Source organism: Acinonyx jubatus, chromosome B2 (assembly GCF_027475565.1).
Source record: "Acinonyx jubatus isolate Ajub_Pintada_27869175 chromosome B2, VMU_Ajub_asm_v1.0, whole genome shotgun sequence".
Lineage (NCBI taxonomy): Eukaryota > Metazoa > Chordata > Mammalia > Carnivora > Felidae > Acinonyx > Acinonyx jubatus.
In genome coordinates, this window is record NC_069385.1 from 41314942 (window position 1) to 41332085 (window position 17144).

Below are 17144 nucleotides of genomic sequence, written 5' to 3' on the forward strand. Positions count from 1 at the left end.
TTACAAAGTAAAATCAGTGCCAGCTATTATACTGTTAATGCAAATCCATTTGTTATCAGAAATAATACTTGTAGAATAAGAGACCAAAACTCAAAATGTATTTAGGTCTCATTGGCTTTGAGAAGCTATCAATGTTCTCTTCAGTATTTAGGAACTAAGTTACTCTGTAATTGCCTTCGGCTTTTATTGATTGTATTCTTCTCTTACTGGTGTAATTCAATATATCACAGGAGAATGCAAGATTTTTTTGTTTTTAACATTTATTTATTTTTGAGAGAGAGAACGAGTGAATAGGGAAGAGGCGGAGAGAGAAGGAGACACAGAATCCGAAGCAGGCTCCAGGTTCCCAAGCTGTCAGCACAGAGCCTGACACAGGACTCGAACCCACAGACGGCGAGATCATGACCTGAGCTGAAGTCAGATGCTTAACCGACTGAGCCACCCAGGCGCCCCTGGGGGAATGCAAGTTTTAGAAAAGTCTGCAAGTCAGAATAAGCATCCAATGTAGGATTGGCATTCATAGTTTATCTTGGGCTTATATAAAGTAAAAACGGTTAAATGTCTACTGATGAAAATTTTCCAGATTTAACCTTGATTACATATTCAGCATAAACTGTCAAGCAAACTTCAGTTTTTTAAACCTTAAACTATTTGATTACATAGAGTTTTCATTTTTACTTAAAATTCTAGATCATAAACTCTTGTTTTTCTAGATTCCTGGATTTTGTGAAAACGAGAAAGGCATTGTTCCTTGTAATATTCTGGTTGGCTATAAAGCTGTGTACCGTCTGTGCTTTGGTTTGGCTATGTTCTATCTTCTCCTCTCTCTGCTAATGATCAAAGTGAAGAGCAGCAGTGATCCTAGAGCTGCAGTGCATAATGGGTACGTTTTTCAATAATAATATGAAAATCTGTGCAGTCTCAGTACTTTTGAATCTGTCTAAAGAAACTGTAAAATAAATTACACAACTTGCAGAATTATTTTGTTATTCATGAATGACCAGGTAAGAATATCTTCTGGTCTCTACTAGAGAATGTCAGACTTTAGAAATACTAATTAGATAGTAGCCTTGGATTGTTTATTGGTATAATCTTTGATGCAGGTTGCTTTATAGTTTCATTATAAAAAGAGGATCTGTATCTGTTATTAATAAGGAGGAACTTACTCCTACTTCCGCTTTAACCTTTTGGTAGACCAGTCTTATGTGAAACTGAACTTAGTTCCCTAGACCTACAGTGCAACCAAAATGAAAAACTTTAATCCTAAATAGGGTGATTGATTGTTTAAATGGTTGGTTATACTAGACCATCCAGAAAGGAACTTCAGGATCCCTTTTATTAATCTCCCTTAATGTAGAGCATCGCTTCTGGTACTTAATTTGAATGTTTTTAATTTTATCTGTCCTTTTCTCTCCATAAGTTAAAAAAAAAAAACTTTTTGAGTATCTGTTGTTCTTTATTAACATATGCTACCAAAAACAGGAAGGATGAGCAAGTGTAATATAAATATTAATGAAAAAATGTGCTGTGACAGGTTGAATTATTTTGTTTATTTTGTCCTTGTAGTTATTGGTATTTATTTGCACTCCTACCACTATATTTATTTAATGTGTTTTTAAACACTTCTCAAAATGTATCTCAGAATGGCTGTGACAACCATTCCCTGAGATAATACTCTTGTCAAAGTAGCATGCACATAGCACTCTTAGAATCATCTTTGTTACACGTGTTTCTTTTTGAGATAAAGTTGACATATAACATTGTATAGGTTTAGCCTATACAAAGTGTTGATTTCATACATTTGTATATTGCATTATGATTACCTTTGTAGGGTTAGCCAGGACTTCAGTCATGTCACAGTTATTATTTCTTTTGATGAGAACAGTTAGCAACATTGAAGTCTGTAATGCAGTATTGCTACTTATAGTCACTATGCTGTGCATTCCATCTCCAGGACTTATTTAGTATTTGCAGGTTTGTTCCCCTTCATGGCCTCTCCCAATGCCCACCCACACACATACACCTCATACCCTGGTACTGTTTTTTACAAGTTCGGTTTTTTTCAGATTCCACATACGAGTAAGTGATACCATACAGTATTTGTCTTTCCTTGTCTGGCTTATCTCACTTAGCATAATGCCTTCAAGCTTCATATATGTTGTTGCAGATGATGGGATTTGCTTTTTTTCTCAGGGCTATATAATATTCCATTGTACATCTATACCACTGTTTCTTCATTCATTGACAAGCACTTAAGTTGTTTTCATATCTTGCCTATTGTGAATAAAGCTGCAGTAGTAAACATGGGAGTGCAGGTATCTTTTTGGTATCCTGTTTTTACGTCCTTTGGATGTATAACTAGAAGGGAATTGCTGGATCTTATGGTAGTTTCTATTTTTAATTTTTTGAGGAAACTTATACTCCTGTTCATAGTGGCTGAACTAGTTTACATTCCCACCAACAGTGCTCAAGGTTCCCTTTCACCACATCGTTCTCGACACTTATTTCTTGTCTTGATGATGATACCCCTTTCATCCTAACAGGTGTGAGGTGCTATCTCATAATGGTTTTGATTACATTTCCCAGATGATTAGTGATACTGAGCACCTTCTCATACACCTGTTAGCCATTTGTCGTCTTTGGAAAATCTGAGTTCCTCTGCCCATTTTTTAATTGGGTTGTTTTTCGTTATTGAGTTGTGTGAGTTTTTTTTATATATGTTGGATACTAACTCCTTATCCAGTATATGGTTTGCACATATATTCTGTTTTGTAGGTTGCCTTTTTGTTGATTGTTTTTTTGCTGTGCAGAGGAAGATTTTTAGTTTGTAGTCTTCACTTGTTTGATTTTACTTTTGTTGCTTATGCTTCTTGTATCTTATCATCTAAAAACTCATTGCCAAGACCAGTGTTAAGGGGTTTCTTCCCTATTTTAATCTTCCTAGTATCAGAATCTTCCTAGTATGTTCTACAATGTCAGGTCTTAATATTTCATTCTTTTTTTTTTTTATTATGTTTATTTTTGAGAGAGAGACAGAGTGTGAGCAGGGCAGGTACAGAGAGGGGGAAAGAATCTGAAGGAGGCTCCAGGCTCTGAGCTGTCAGCACAGAGCCCCGTGCAGAGCTCAAACTCAGGGATCACGAGATCATGACCTGAGCCGAAGTCGGACACTTAACTGACTGAGCCACCCAGGCACTCCAATATTTCATTCTTTAATCCATTTCTAGTTTAATTTTTGTGAGTTGTGTAAGATAGAGGTCCAGGTTCATTTTTCTGCATGTGGTTATACAGTTTTCCCATAAAAGAGACTGTCCTTTCTCCATTGATTTTGACGTCTTCATCAAATAGTAGTTGATCACACGTGCAAGGATTTATTTCTAGGCTCTCTGTTATATTCCATTGGCCCATGTGTCTTTTTATGCCAGTAACATACTATTTTGAATACTGTAGCTTTGTGGTATAGTTTAAAATCTGTACCTGTGATATTTCTAACTTTGTTTCACATGATTATTCTGGCCATTTTGGGGTCTTTTTGTGATTTTGTACAAAATTCAGGATTTTTTTTTTCCTATTTCTGAGAAAAATGCCATTGGAACTTTCATAAGGATTGTATTGAATCCATAGATGGCCTTGAGTAGTGCAAACATTTTAACAATGTTCTTCAGATCCATAAACATGAATATCTTTCTCTTTTATTGTGTCTTCAGTTTCTTTCATCAAAGTCTTGTAGTTTTCGTTGCGTAGATCTTATACTTCTTTGGCTAGATTTATTCCTAAGCATTTTATTATTTTTGATGCCATTATGAATAGGATAGTTTTCTTTACTTTTCAGGTATTTTGTTGTTAATGTATCAAAATGTAACTGATTTCTGTGTGTTGATTTTGTATTCTGCAACTTTACTGAATTTGTTGATTCATTCCAACCGGGTTTTTGGTTGAGTGTTTAGGATTTTCTATATATAAGATCATACCATCTGCAAATAAAGACAATTTTATTTTTTCCTTCCCAGTTTGGCTGCTTTTTATTTGTTTTACCTAATTGCTCTAGGTAGAATTTCTAGTACTATGTTGAATAAGAGTGGTGAGAGTTAGCACCCTTGTCTTGTTGCTAAATGTAGAGGAAAGGTTTTCTTGGTTGAGTATGATGTTATCTGTGGATCTGTTGTTTATGACCTTTATTTGTTGAGGTATGTTTCTTTGTAGCCCAATTTGTTGAGGGTTTTCAGCTTGAAAGGATGTTTTTCATATTTTGTGAAATGCTTTTCTGCATCTACTGAGATTGTCATATGATTTTTATTTTTCATTCAGTTATCACATTTGTTAGTTTGCATATATTGAACCATCCTTGCATCCCAAGGATAAATTCCATTTGCTCATGATGCTACAGACCTTCTAATGTATGGTCGGATTTGGTTTGCTAACATTTTGTTGAGAATTTTTGCATCTGTATTCATCAGGGAAGTTAGCCCATAGTTTTCTTGTAGTGTCCTTTCCTAGCTTTGGCATCAGGGTAATGCTGGCCTGGTAAAATGAATTTGGAAGTATCCATTCCTCTTCAGTAATTTGGAAGAGTTTGAGAAGGATTGGCATTAATTCCTCTTTAAAAGTTTGTTAGAATTGACCAGTGAAATCCTCAGATACTGGGCTGTTCTGGGTTGGGAGGTTTTTGATTACTGATTCAGTCCCTTTACTTGCTGTTGGTCTGTTCAGATTTTGTTTCTTTTTGATTCAGTCTTGATAGGTTGTGTTTTTAAGAATTTATCCATTTCTTCTGGTTATCCAGTTTGTTGGCATGTAATTCTTTATAGCAGTCTCTTACAAACATATGTATTTATGTAGTATCAGTTGTAATGCCTCTTTTGTTTCTGATTTTGAGTATTCTCTATTTTTTCTTAGTCTAGCTAAAGGTTTGTCGGGTTTTTTTGGTTTTTTTGTTTGTTTTTCCTGTTCTGTATCAGTGTTTCCACCTTGATCTTTATTTCCTTCCTTCTGCTAACTTTGGCCTTAGTTCTTTTTTATTAGTCCTTGAAGTGTACAGTTATGGTTGTTAAAGATGTGTTTTCTTAATATGTACATTTATCACTATGTACTTCCCCTCAGAACTGCTTTTGCAGTGTCTCATACATATTATTATGTGTTTCTGTTTTCATTTGTTTTGAGGTATTTTTTGATTTCTTCTTTAATCCCTTGGTTTCACAGGTGTGTGTTGTTTCATTTCCACATGCTTGTAAATTTTCCAGGCTTCCTCTTGTTGATTTCTAGTTTCATGCTCTTACAGATGGAAAAGATACTTGGAATGATTTCAGTCTTCTTAAGTTTTGAAAAGACTTTTGAACCCTATCCTATGATCAGTTCACTCTGGAGAATGTTCCCTGTGCACTTGAGAATGTGTGTTCTTTTGCTGTTGGATGGAATGTTCTATGAATGTGTTAGGTCCATTTGGCCTAATGTATTGTTCAAATCCAGCATTTCCTTGTGGATTTGCTGTCTAGAGGATTTATCCACTGCTGAAAGTGGGATATTAAAGTCTCCTACTATTATTTTATTGTCCATTTCTGTCTTAAAATCTGTATTTGCTTAATATATTTATTCTGATATTGGGTGTGTGGGTGTGTGTGTGTGTGTGTAGTGTAGTGTAGTGTATATATGGTTGTTACATCTTAGAGAATTGAATTGGTCCCTCTATCATTATATAATGGCCACCTTTGTCTCTTGTTACCTTCTTTGGCTTAAAGTTTATTTTGTCTGATGTAGGTATGCTACCACTCCCACTTTCTTTTGCTTCCCAGTTGCGGGGAGTATCCTTTACTATCCCTTTATTTTGAGCCCATGAGTGTCCTTGAATCTGATGTGAATCTTGTATCCAGCATATAGTTGGGTCTTGGTTTTTTAATCCATCTAGCCAAAGCATGCCTTTTGATTGGTGAATTTAGTACATACATGTTTAGGATAATTATTGATATGTAATGCTACCTTATACAATACTCTCTGGTTGTACTGTATTTCCATTCTTTTCCCTCCATTTCTGCCTACTTTTGTAAATTGGTATTCCTGGTGGTATGCTTTGTTTCCCTTTTTATCTTTTGTGTGTCTACTCTAGGTTTTTGCTTTGTGTTTACTATGAGATTTACATAAACATCTTAGAGATAAAAGCCCATCTTAAGCTGATAGCAACATAACTTCAATTGTATACAAAAGCTCTACCCATTTATTCCTCCCTTTTATATTTTTGATGTCAGTTTACTTTTTAGATTGTATATTAATAGAGTGGCTATAGTTTTTTTAATAACTTTTTTTAACATTTATAGTTAACATACCATCCTATTATAGAATTAGAGTTTTCTGAATCTTACTGTGCATTAGTCTTCACCAGTTTATTGTATACTTACATATGTTTTCATGTCACTAATTAGCATCTTTTCATTTAAGCTTGAACTTTCACCATTTTTTGCAAGGAAGGTCTAGTGGTGGTGAATTTAGCTTTTATTTATCTGAGAAAGTATTTTTCATATCTGAAGAATGACTGGTAGATCGAGTATTCTTGGCTGGAAGTTTTTTTCTCTGAAAACTTAGAATGTGTCATTCCCCTCCTTCCTGGCCTGTAGCATTTCTGCTGAGAAATCCACTGATAGCTTAGTGGGAGTTCCTTTGTGGATTATGATCATTTTTTCTCTGGCTGCTTTTAGGATTATCTTCCACCTTTGACAGTTCATGTCTTAGAGAAGGTCTTTTGCATTGAGATAATAGCATAATCTATTAGAGTTGTGAACTCGGTTGTATATTTCCCAGGTTTGAGAAGTTCTCCATTATTATTCAGATAAACTTTTTCCCTTCTCTCATCTCTGGAACGCTGATTATTCTAATATTTGGATACTATAGATCTCATGGGCTTTGCTCTTTTTTATTCTTTTCTCCTCTGTTCACTCCTATTGGGTTATTTCAAAATTTTTGTTCTCCAGGTCGCTTATTCTGTCCTTGATCTACCCTGCTGCAAGTGCTATCGCAGTTTTCATTTCTTTCATCTTTCTTTGGCTCCAGAATTTGATTATTTTTTATGACTTCTGGCTCTCCTAAATTTCTTGTTTTGTTCATGTATTTCTTTCCCCTGAATTTATCTTTCTGTGTTTTCTTGTAGCTTGTTGAGTTTCCTCAAAATAGCTATTTTGATTCTTTATCCACTAGATTGCAAGATTCCATGCCTTTCAGCTTACTTGTTGGATTATTGTCTTTTGGTAATGGAATGTTTTCTTGATTTTTCATGTTTCCTGTAGTTTTGTGTTGGTTGCTTTCGCATTTGAAGTAGGAGACATCTCAAGTTTATACTGGTTGCTTTCGATGGGGTATACTCTTGATCCTGTTATATACATCTGGGGTTCTCTTTGACCTTGTGTTTATACACTTGCGGCACATTTCTTTTTATACACTTGCACACTTCTTGCTCACTTTTGTGGAAGATCTTAAGCTTTTATGTCTTCCCTGGTTCTTACAACTCACCTTGCTGGCTACCAGAAATTTTTTGTTTTGTTTTCCAGATGATGGCACTACAGCTCATTTGTAGTTTCTCCCTTGCCTACAGATCATGGTGTTTTTCTCAGAGCACTCTCATTATCGCATCCTCTCTTGCTCTTGCACTCAGGAGTGCACACAAAGAGCTGGCTGCAGAGTGGGAGGTGTGGGTTTAGCACCCTGGGTGTTTAGGGTCCCACTTAGCCAGCCAGCCAGCAGAGATTCTTGGCTGAGGATCTCCCAGAGGCTTGTGAGCAGATTTCCTGCTTAAGTCCTGAGTGTAATTGGCAGAAACTGTGTTCCTGTAATTCTTTTTAATATCCACCTCTCTCTCCATCTTCTCCCTCCCCTTAGTCATGGAGTTTGCCTCAGTAATCTGGGTGCTTCTGGAGAGAAATGGTTTCTCCAGAATTGTCACACAGAATTGGGGTAGCTGGTCACTCACAGCTCTCATTTTCCCCCATGGGAGAGGTTGCTGCCAGTGTCCATACTGTATTACCATGGTATAGGGGCAATGCTGGCAAAGTTCTTCCCCTCTCTCTTGCACTGAAACTCCTCCCTCCCACCCACACACACACACACACACACACACACACACACTCTCAGGCCATGTGGGAATCTTCCCACAGTAGGGCTAGACTTTTATAAATTGTTTCTCATTCATAGGTATTTGCCCATATCAGCACTCTAGGTTTTCCCCAACTGGGAAAAGCTTGGAGGGATTGGAGAAGTTTATTAATTTTGTAGCCTATACCAAAGTGTGTCTGCCTGTTATCAAATACACAGGTGCACAAGACTCTTCCTTGGTCTTGGCATGTTTCTGGATCCCACAACTCCCATAGTAGCACTTTTGTTCATGGATGGATGCCTTATTTATTTGTTCAAAGCAGGAGAACAAAAAATAAGGACTTGCTATGTCATCAAGAGGCTGATGTTCTAAAAGCTGGGTTTTTTAAAACCAGATGGAGCATTTATCATGTGTTTATAAGACCTATTCATTTGTACAATAAGTATAATTAATGTACGGTGTTAACATTAGTTTCAGGTGTACAGTATGATTTAACAATTCTAGGTATTTCTCAGCACTCATCAAGATAAGGGTACTCTTAATCCCTTTTATCTATTTCACCCATTTGCCCTCTAGCAACCACCAGTTTGTTCTCTGTATTTAAAGTCTGGTTTTTTATTTGTCTTTTTTTGTTAGTTTGTGTTCTTTAAATTCCAGAGGAGTGAAATCATATGGTAGTTGTGGTTCTGACTTATTTCACTTAGCATTATATCCATTCATTATTAAAAGTGAACCTGTGAAGTACAATATTCTCATTTTCTCATAATGAATTAGTTACAAATCTATCTTAAAACTATCCTAAACAGTCACATAAACTATTTTTTTCAGATGCTCTTAAAAAAGATTTCATATATGAAACTCTTTGTTGAGTGATTATTTATTAATAAACTATTTCTATTTCTTTTAGATTTTGGTTCTTTAAATTTGCCGCAGCAATTGCAATTATTATTGGGGCTTTCTTCATTCCAGAAGGAACTTTTACAACTGGTAACAGTTTTTGTTTTTTCTTTTTTTTAATTGTGTGATGTTGATGTTCTATAAAGAAACTTTAATAACTGTTGCCTGGAACTGTAACACTACTTCTTTCTATTTTTTTTTTTTCCAGTTGACAAAATCAAGGCATTTGTGTAAAATATTATTTATCCTTTTGTTTATTGTGATTGTGAAAATGAAGTGATAAAAAGTGAACCGGCTGCTCGTTTGTATACTTTTTTTTTTTCTTTCAGTGTGGTTTTATGTAGGCATGGCAGGTGCTTTTTGCTTCATCCTCATACAGCTAGTCTTACTTATTGATTTTGCCCATTCGTGGAATGAATCATGGGTTGAAAAAATGGAAGAAGGGAACTCAAGATGTTGGTATGCAGGTAAGCTTTTGTCTTTTATAGCACATCTTCAGGATAGTTGAACTTTGAAGATGAGAGCACATATGTAGACTACAGGGAAATCAAGATTTTTATGAAGATTTTTGTGAAGAGATACTTACTTCAGGAGTCTGTGAGTGGCACTGAATCACACTGTATCAGCAACTTACTGAGAGAACTTTTAGTGAATCAGCTCTAGGAACATACTTAAGAATCGGGGAAATAAACCAAGATACCCTGAATGGCTAAAATAGATGTTGCAAAGGCTACTGCTGGCAGTATGTACCTTTTACAGCCTAGTTTCCTGTTCTACAGGAACTACAGGTAGATAAAATATCAAAAGGATTAGGGCTGCTAGAAATAAACAGTAGCATAAGGCATAAACATCAGCATGCAGAAAAATATATAAAAAGCAACTCTAGAAAATTTCATTTTATGTAAGTGGAAAGATCCACCTAAGGGGATTCTTGTAGTAGTGTGATTAATGTGTATTTATTTATAATGATGATCTTGGGTCCTATGGTTATACTGCAAAACACGGATCAAAAACTGAGGGAAGAAAACCAGGTTAAGTGTGTATAGTCAGTCAATGCTTGTGCAAATAGTAGGGACTATGATGAAGACCCTCCCTAAAATGCATAGATGCTGCTCAGTTTCATACAATCGTTGCCTTATGGAAACGTGAACTCAGTATTGCTTAATTTTTTTCTGATTTCTTTAAAGAGAAGTCATAAATCTAAAATTTTATGTGAAGTGATCTGAGTTTCAGCTAAATATTTTAATTTGGAGTGAAAGCTGTATCATTGTATCTGCTAGCCTAATGTTTCTCTCACACAGTTTGTGGTATTTGATCTCGGTGGTTAAAACAAAGAGTTTAGTATTCAAAGAAATAAGCTTCAGTTATTTGGAAAATTCAGTGTTCTAGAACATCCCATTCTTTAGTTCAAATTTAATGCAAGAGTTTCTGTTTTGTTCCCTGCTCCACCAGCGCTTGGAACTTTGTAGGCATTCAATAAATATTTGTTGGGTGGATCCCCATCTGGCACATCTACATAAACACCTGTGTATATGGAGCACACACAATAGCACAAAAACACACTGTGTATGTTTTAATTTACAAAGGAGAAACTAGGTTGTCTTATTAATCTTACATAATAAAAAATGTTTAAAGATATTAATATGGGAAAGCCTTGTTTTGTGGGCTTAGCATTAGCAATGAAAGTTTTGTTTCTCAGTGTCATTTGTAACTGAACAATTATGGTTAAGTAATTTTCCTTTTATTTTTCTGTATTTTGAAAATAATGACTAATGTACGTGAATGTGTTTGTAGTGGAGATATTACTATTAATAAAATACTTAGTCTGTTACTAACTTAATGTCCTTGAAAATACTATAGTGAGCTATATATGTGAAGACTATAAAATTTTCTGTGATAAAGTTCAGAAATAATATTCTTCCCTGCTTTTATAGCCTGCATAATGCTGACAATGTTAGTTGCTTAAAATACATTATAGAGTAAAAAGTTTGTTTTTAAAATGAGCCCTATGCCTAATTCCTAATATTCATGATCAATTCTAATTGTCCAATTATATTTCCTTCACAGCATTGTTATCAGCTACAGCTCTGAATTATCTGCTGTCTTTAGTTGCTATCGTCCTATTCTTTGTTTACTATACTCATCCAGCCAGTTGTTCAGAAAATAAAGCATTCATCAGTGTCAACATGCTCCTCTGCCTTGGTGCTTCTGTAATGTCTATACTGCCCAAAATCCAAGTATGCTCTTTATATCATTAGTTTTTATGAAGCTTCCATTTTTCTGAGTTTTCTTAAATTTTGAATGATGTCAGAATATTAATTTGTCTTGCTTAATTTTTCTTTGTAGGAATCACAACCAAGATCTGGTTTGTTACAGTCTTCAGTAATTACAGTCTACACGATGTATTTGACATGGTCTGCTATGACCAATGAACCAGGTATGTTTTGTTTGCTTGGGTTTCTTTTTAATGAATTCTGAAACTTTTCTTTTTTCAGAAATGGTCATTTTATGAAATTAAGTCATTTAAAAAATAAGCCTCTAGAGGAATAAACCGTATGGAAATAATACCATTTTCATCTTTGATGTATCACTGTATTTTTTTTTACTTTGTTTCTTTCACTAACAAAATTATAAGAGAGTATATGAAAATTATAACAAATATACCTAATTTGTACTGCCATATTTGCGATAGTATATATACAATATCACAAAAGAAAGTATACAAGAAAGAAAAGCTGTTAAAATGCTCCTTGATTCAGTGGTAAACAGTATAATTCTTTTACTTATTAAAATACTATTTCTGCTTGTGAGTACCTTGCAAGTGAATATAATAGGGCTTTGTAATGAATTTTTTTTAATGTTTACTTATTTTTTTTAATACTTATTTTTGAGGGAGAGAGACAGAGTCTGAGCAGGGGAGGTGCAGAGAGGGAGACACAGAATCCAAAGCAGGCTCCAGGGTCTGAGCTGTCAGCACAGAGCCTGACACAGGGCATGAACCCACAAGCTATGAGATCATGACCTGAGCTGTAGCTGGACACGTAGCCACCTGAGCCACCCAGGTGCCCCTAATGAATCTTTATAGGCCTGTTACATTGCATTCCATGAGACTAACTTGTTTCACCCCAAATGATATATATTGGCTTCTAATCTCATGGAGTATCATTTGGCGTGAAACAAGTTAGTGAGAAATTAGTTACTAATTTTGAAAAGGAAGAAAATGGTCTCTTTTACTTAAAAAGAAAATTATAAAATATGTTATCTGAATCTGATTTCAAGCTCATAAGCTTAGTAGGTAATTTATCACTAGTCAGAGAAAGGCTTTTTTTTATTATTAGAGAAAGATTAGATTTGTTCAGGTATTTAAGTGGTTAGAAAAAATTTTTTAGTAATTATTCTTAAAATGGCTCTAAGAATCGGTTTTTTCCCCCCTAATTAAGGATTGTTTTCATTAATAAGATGGTAATTGACCTATCTGGCTTCGTGAAAAACATTTTGCATACTTTAGTGAACACTACGCAAACTTTAATTTTTTCACATAAGAATACAGAGGAGATCATTAGGACTTAATTGGACTTACCACAAAAGCATTTGCTAAAATTCTAATAACTGGTAATTTTATGTGTAAGCTACCTTGCTTATGTAGCAATGTATTTTGACAAGTGGATAAATTTCATTAAAGTAACTTCTTCTCTTACAATACATGTTAGGAGAAACTATTCTGTTTTAGTTTAGAACATCTGAATTTTTATCCCTAACTCTACTAGAGTTTTATTATACTTTGCAAAGGTTATCTAAATTTCACCTGTTTCTTGATCAGTAGAAAACTTAAAAATATTTCTGCTCTTACATGAGGTTTAAAATGAAATTACTTGATTTTTCCAAGCACCTCTATAAAATTAGCAGTGTAATATTTAAGTCTCATTAATAAATAGCAGTTATCTTAAAGAGTTAAAGAAGAAAAACAACTGTAACTAGCACCTGAAAAATACTTTCTATAGTGTTCTAACATTAATTCGACCTTAATTTACATTACAGAAACAAACTGCAACCCAAGTCTACTAAGCATAATTGGGTACAATACAACAAGCACTATTCCAAAGGAAGGGCAGTCTGTCCAGTGGTGGCATGCTCAAGGAATTATAGGACTAATCCTCTTTTTATTGTGTGTATTTTATTCAAGGTAAGAAAAATTGTGCATTTTTTTAACAAGAAATCTAGCCTTTCATTTAAAAATCATTTTTTAAAAAACACCCTTTTTCCTTCTCTCTTTCTTCCTTAACTGTCTTTCATGCAGCATCCGCACTTCGAACAATAGTCAGGTTAATAAATTGACTCTAACAAGTGATGAATCAACATTAATAGAAGATGGTGGAGCCAGAAGTGATGGATCACTGGAGGATGGAGATGATGTTCACCGAGCTGTAGATAATGAAAGGGATGGTGTTACTTACAGTTATTCCTTCTTTCACTTCATGCTTTTCTTGGCTTCACTCTATATCATGATGACCCTTACCAACTGGTACAGGTAATTACATTTCATGAAAACTTTGCATGTGGAAATTTCGATGTTTTTCATGATTCCATCACAAAACATATGGTATGAAGTACTTTTTAACCTCCAGTGTACTTCAAAATTTACATCTAAGTGAGATCAGTGTAAGAAATGCAGACTATCTTGCTTTGGCATTGACAAATATTCCATATCTTGATGAGATTAAAATAGAAAGCTTCAGATTTTTTACTAATATTTTTTTACAGAAATACCATGTTGATGGTTGATACACCACAATGGTTTTCCTAATTTTTTAAATACTGTTAACCCAATTCCTGACATAGTGGAAGATACCTTTTCTGTTTTGTTCAAACTGTCTTTAAAAGCACTAAAGTTCTCAGAATTGAGGTGAAATACATTAATGTAGATTAATGCAAAGAACATGGCTACTTTAAAATTGGATTCTCTTCAAAGCTGTAATGTATACTTTTTTAGCACTTAATAATACGTAAGTCTTTTTCCAGTAATAGGAAGGTAGTTATTAGTATTTCTGTTTTCAAAAATTCTAATTTTGTCAAAATGATTACTGAAAGATTCCATTTAAGGTTCAAGTTGAACTATATGGTTTGGGCAGTTCTGTTTTGAATACTTTTTAATGCATAGTACCCTTACAACTTGTAAGAAGACTAATAAAAAAGATGTAGGAAAAAGATTATTCATTTTGAGGGCAGTCTTTACTGGTATTTATTATTGAAGTATTTTTAAGAATTCCTACACTGCAGGAACATATTAAATGATGAGAATCCATGTAGTTCTCAATAATTCACAGCTTTGGCTGTCAGATAATAGTAAACGTTAAGAATTTAGATCAGGGTGCCTGACAGGCTCAGAGGGGCATGCGACTCTATCTTGGGGTTTTGAGTTCGAGCCCCACATTGGGTGTAGAGATTACTTAAAAAATCTTAAAAAAAACTTTCGATCAAAAAAATAAAAAACTTTAGATCAAAAATATTTTTGGTATGTTTCATCTGCACAAAAACCAGTTAAATTTGAGATGTATTTTCTTTCCAGTGTCTTAAATCTGAGAAGGCTGAAGTGAGAGAGTGGTTCCCATATACACTTGGAACAGATTATATTTTTTACACAGGATAGGACATTTCACTTACCCAGAAGTTACACAACTCCATTTCTCTGTATCTCAGAACTACTAAGCCAGAAATACAGGTTCCCCCCATTTTCTCAAAGTTGGTGTTACACTACTACACTTTTATAAAAGATTACGTTGGTATAGGTTTTTGTTACTTAAACCCAAATAGAATTTCTGCCTTTAAGAAAAAAGCCACTTCCCTTACTCATGTAGTTTTGTAAAAGCAAACTGGCCTGACATAAACTTTTGGAAAGTGGGGACTGTACGTAAAGAGCATCTGAGTATCAGTAAAAGAGCGACCTCGGAGGCCTGCGTCCTTTCCTCCTTTAAAGGAAACATTGAATTTTACCTTCACATTTGCTATTAATGTAGTATGGCTAGCAGGGCAGCAGATTAGCCCAGAAGTTGTATGTCTGTTATCACAAACTGTGTACAAAGAACACTTAGGAAGTAAGCTAAGTAGCATGATGGCTGATAATCCAACCCTTTAAATTTTTTCTTAAATTTTAGGTATGAGCCTTCTCGTGAGATGAAAAGTCAGTGGACAGCAGTCTGGGTGAAAATCTCTTCTAGTTGGATCGGCATTGTGTTGTATGTTTGGACACTAGTGGCACCACTTGTTCTTACAAATCGTGATTTTGACTGAACAGGACTTATGGCATGAAAGTCCCACTTGGATCATTGCTTGTTTGAGATTAACAGTATTCCCAACTTTTGTAAAGTTGTGTATGTGTGTGCTTCCCATGTAACTTCTCCAGTGTTCTGGCATGAATTAGATTTTATCGCTTGCCATTTTATTCATTATATTCTTGCCATGTGCATTGATATATGTGTTAGAATGAATCACAAAGGGAGAGATTTAGGAATCTGTTGGTGAGTTAGGAAAAGTGGACATTGTTAGGTTTATCCTTAGTTCTATGCCTGTGAAGTTAAGAGTAAAAATAAAACTGCTTGACAGTTTGATTTTTAAATTCTGCTATCTAAGCTGTTTTAGAAAGTGTAAAAGGAAATGTATGGCTGCCTTTTGACATGTTTGCTGCCTTGCCCTACAAGAGACTGCAAAGAACGTGGCTATTGTAAAATTGTGTAAGCAAGTCACTTAAATGCCAGTTGTCTGAATAATCTTTTCAGGTTTTCCCTGTAGATTATGATGGAGATTGAGACACAGGAGCCTTCAGAGAAAGATTGGTAGTGGTGGGTTACTAAATTGAATGCCCAAATAGGCTGTAATCTTCCCTGTGTAGGGATAGCCTTTCATACAAACATAGTGAACTTCGTTTTGGTTATTATGAACATATGCAGAAGTATAGGTTCATTGGAGATGTTAGAACTCTGAAGGATTTAGACAAAGCTTTTGAAAATGATAATCATGGGTTAGAAGGCAGTTGTTGAAAATGACTGAACATCCATTTTTAAAATCGAAAGTGGTAAACTTTTGATAGGACAGGAAGAAACTGCAATATACTAGGCTTGAGGAGACACTTAGATAAAATCTCATCCAAACCTTCATTTTATAAGTAAGAAGAAACTGAAGCTCAGATTTCTAATCTGTGGCCAAGCTGGGAAATCCCAGGTTTCCCAAAAATAGCTGGCATTTTTTGGCATTTAAAAATAACTTCTATTCAAATACATGCATAATAGATTTTATACCTCATTAGTGGTGGATAATTTATATTTGCTGGTGTCCAGCTTGCCTTCTACCCATAAACTGAGGCCAGAATGATAGAATGCTATAGAATATAAACTGCTTACAGTACATTTTACAGCTCAGAAGATATTTAAAATGCTTTTGTATTTGCTGCCATCTAATTAAAATATATAGTTTATGATAATCTTTCAACCTGAAAAATCAAGCAGTATGACAGTTAACTTAGAAACTTAGTTACTTGTACACATCATTAGTGTCTTAATGAATCTTAAAATCTACATTTGCTTCTTTTAAGGTATTTATTAATGTAAATGAAATATATAACAATTCAACTTAATTCCCCAACTTTACTCTGGGTGTTGATATTGTGTTCCATCATTTTGAATGGCTGTGTTCTGTCTCTAAATAAATGAATTCAAGACAAAGTGTGTGGTGTATTAATTCTTTAGCAACCCAAATTTAGGTGGCTGTAATACTCAGACCTGCTTTTCCTCCTGCGTATAAAAGAACCTGAAACAAGAAGGTTAACTGTTCATTTTGTGTCCTGAAAAACTGAATTGTTTTAAAGGTGGTAGTTACATCACACCCTTTTTTGGTCCTCTGTAAGTGGCACCTGAAATTGGATCTCAGGTAATTAAGGTGTTCTCCTAAAGAACCTTTAGTGGGTGGACCAGTTTAACTTGGAGAATATATTTAATTGATTAGATAGCTATTCTACACCTGCTGTGTCCTGTAGGCATTTTTTCCTAAGTTGCAAATTGGTGCTTTCTGACACAAAATGGTATTTAAAAAAGTCTCTTACGGGGGGGCGCCTGGATGCCTCACTTAAGCGTCCATCTCTTGATCTCAGCTCAGGTCTTGAGCTCAGGGTCATGAGTTCAAG

The 17144-nt window shown here is 34.8% G+C and overlaps 1 protein-coding gene across 1 annotated transcript in view; it reads left to right on the forward strand.

Moving 5' to 3' along the window:
- SERINC1 (serine incorporator 1) overlaps positions 1 to 16686 on the forward strand; it is a 35848-nt gene extending 19162 nt beyond the window's left edge. The window contains exons 3-10 of the mRNA XM_015068270.3: positions 714 to 883; positions 8982 to 9061; positions 9301 to 9438; positions 11039 to 11208; positions 11318 to 11408; positions 13010 to 13154; positions 13269 to 13499; positions 15124 to 16686. Coding sequence (XP_014923756.1) covers positions 714 to 883; positions 8982 to 9061; positions 9301 to 9438; positions 11039 to 11208; positions 11318 to 11408; positions 13010 to 13154; positions 13269 to 13499; positions 15124 to 15259 — 1161 coding nt within the window. The 3' untranslated portion in view covers positions 15260 to 16686. The remainder of the gene's footprint in view (positions 1 to 713; positions 884 to 8981; positions 9062 to 9300; positions 9439 to 11038; positions 11209 to 11317; positions 11409 to 13009; positions 13155 to 13268; positions 13500 to 15123) is intronic.
- The last annotated feature ends 458 nt before the right edge of the window (positions 16687 to 17144 follow it).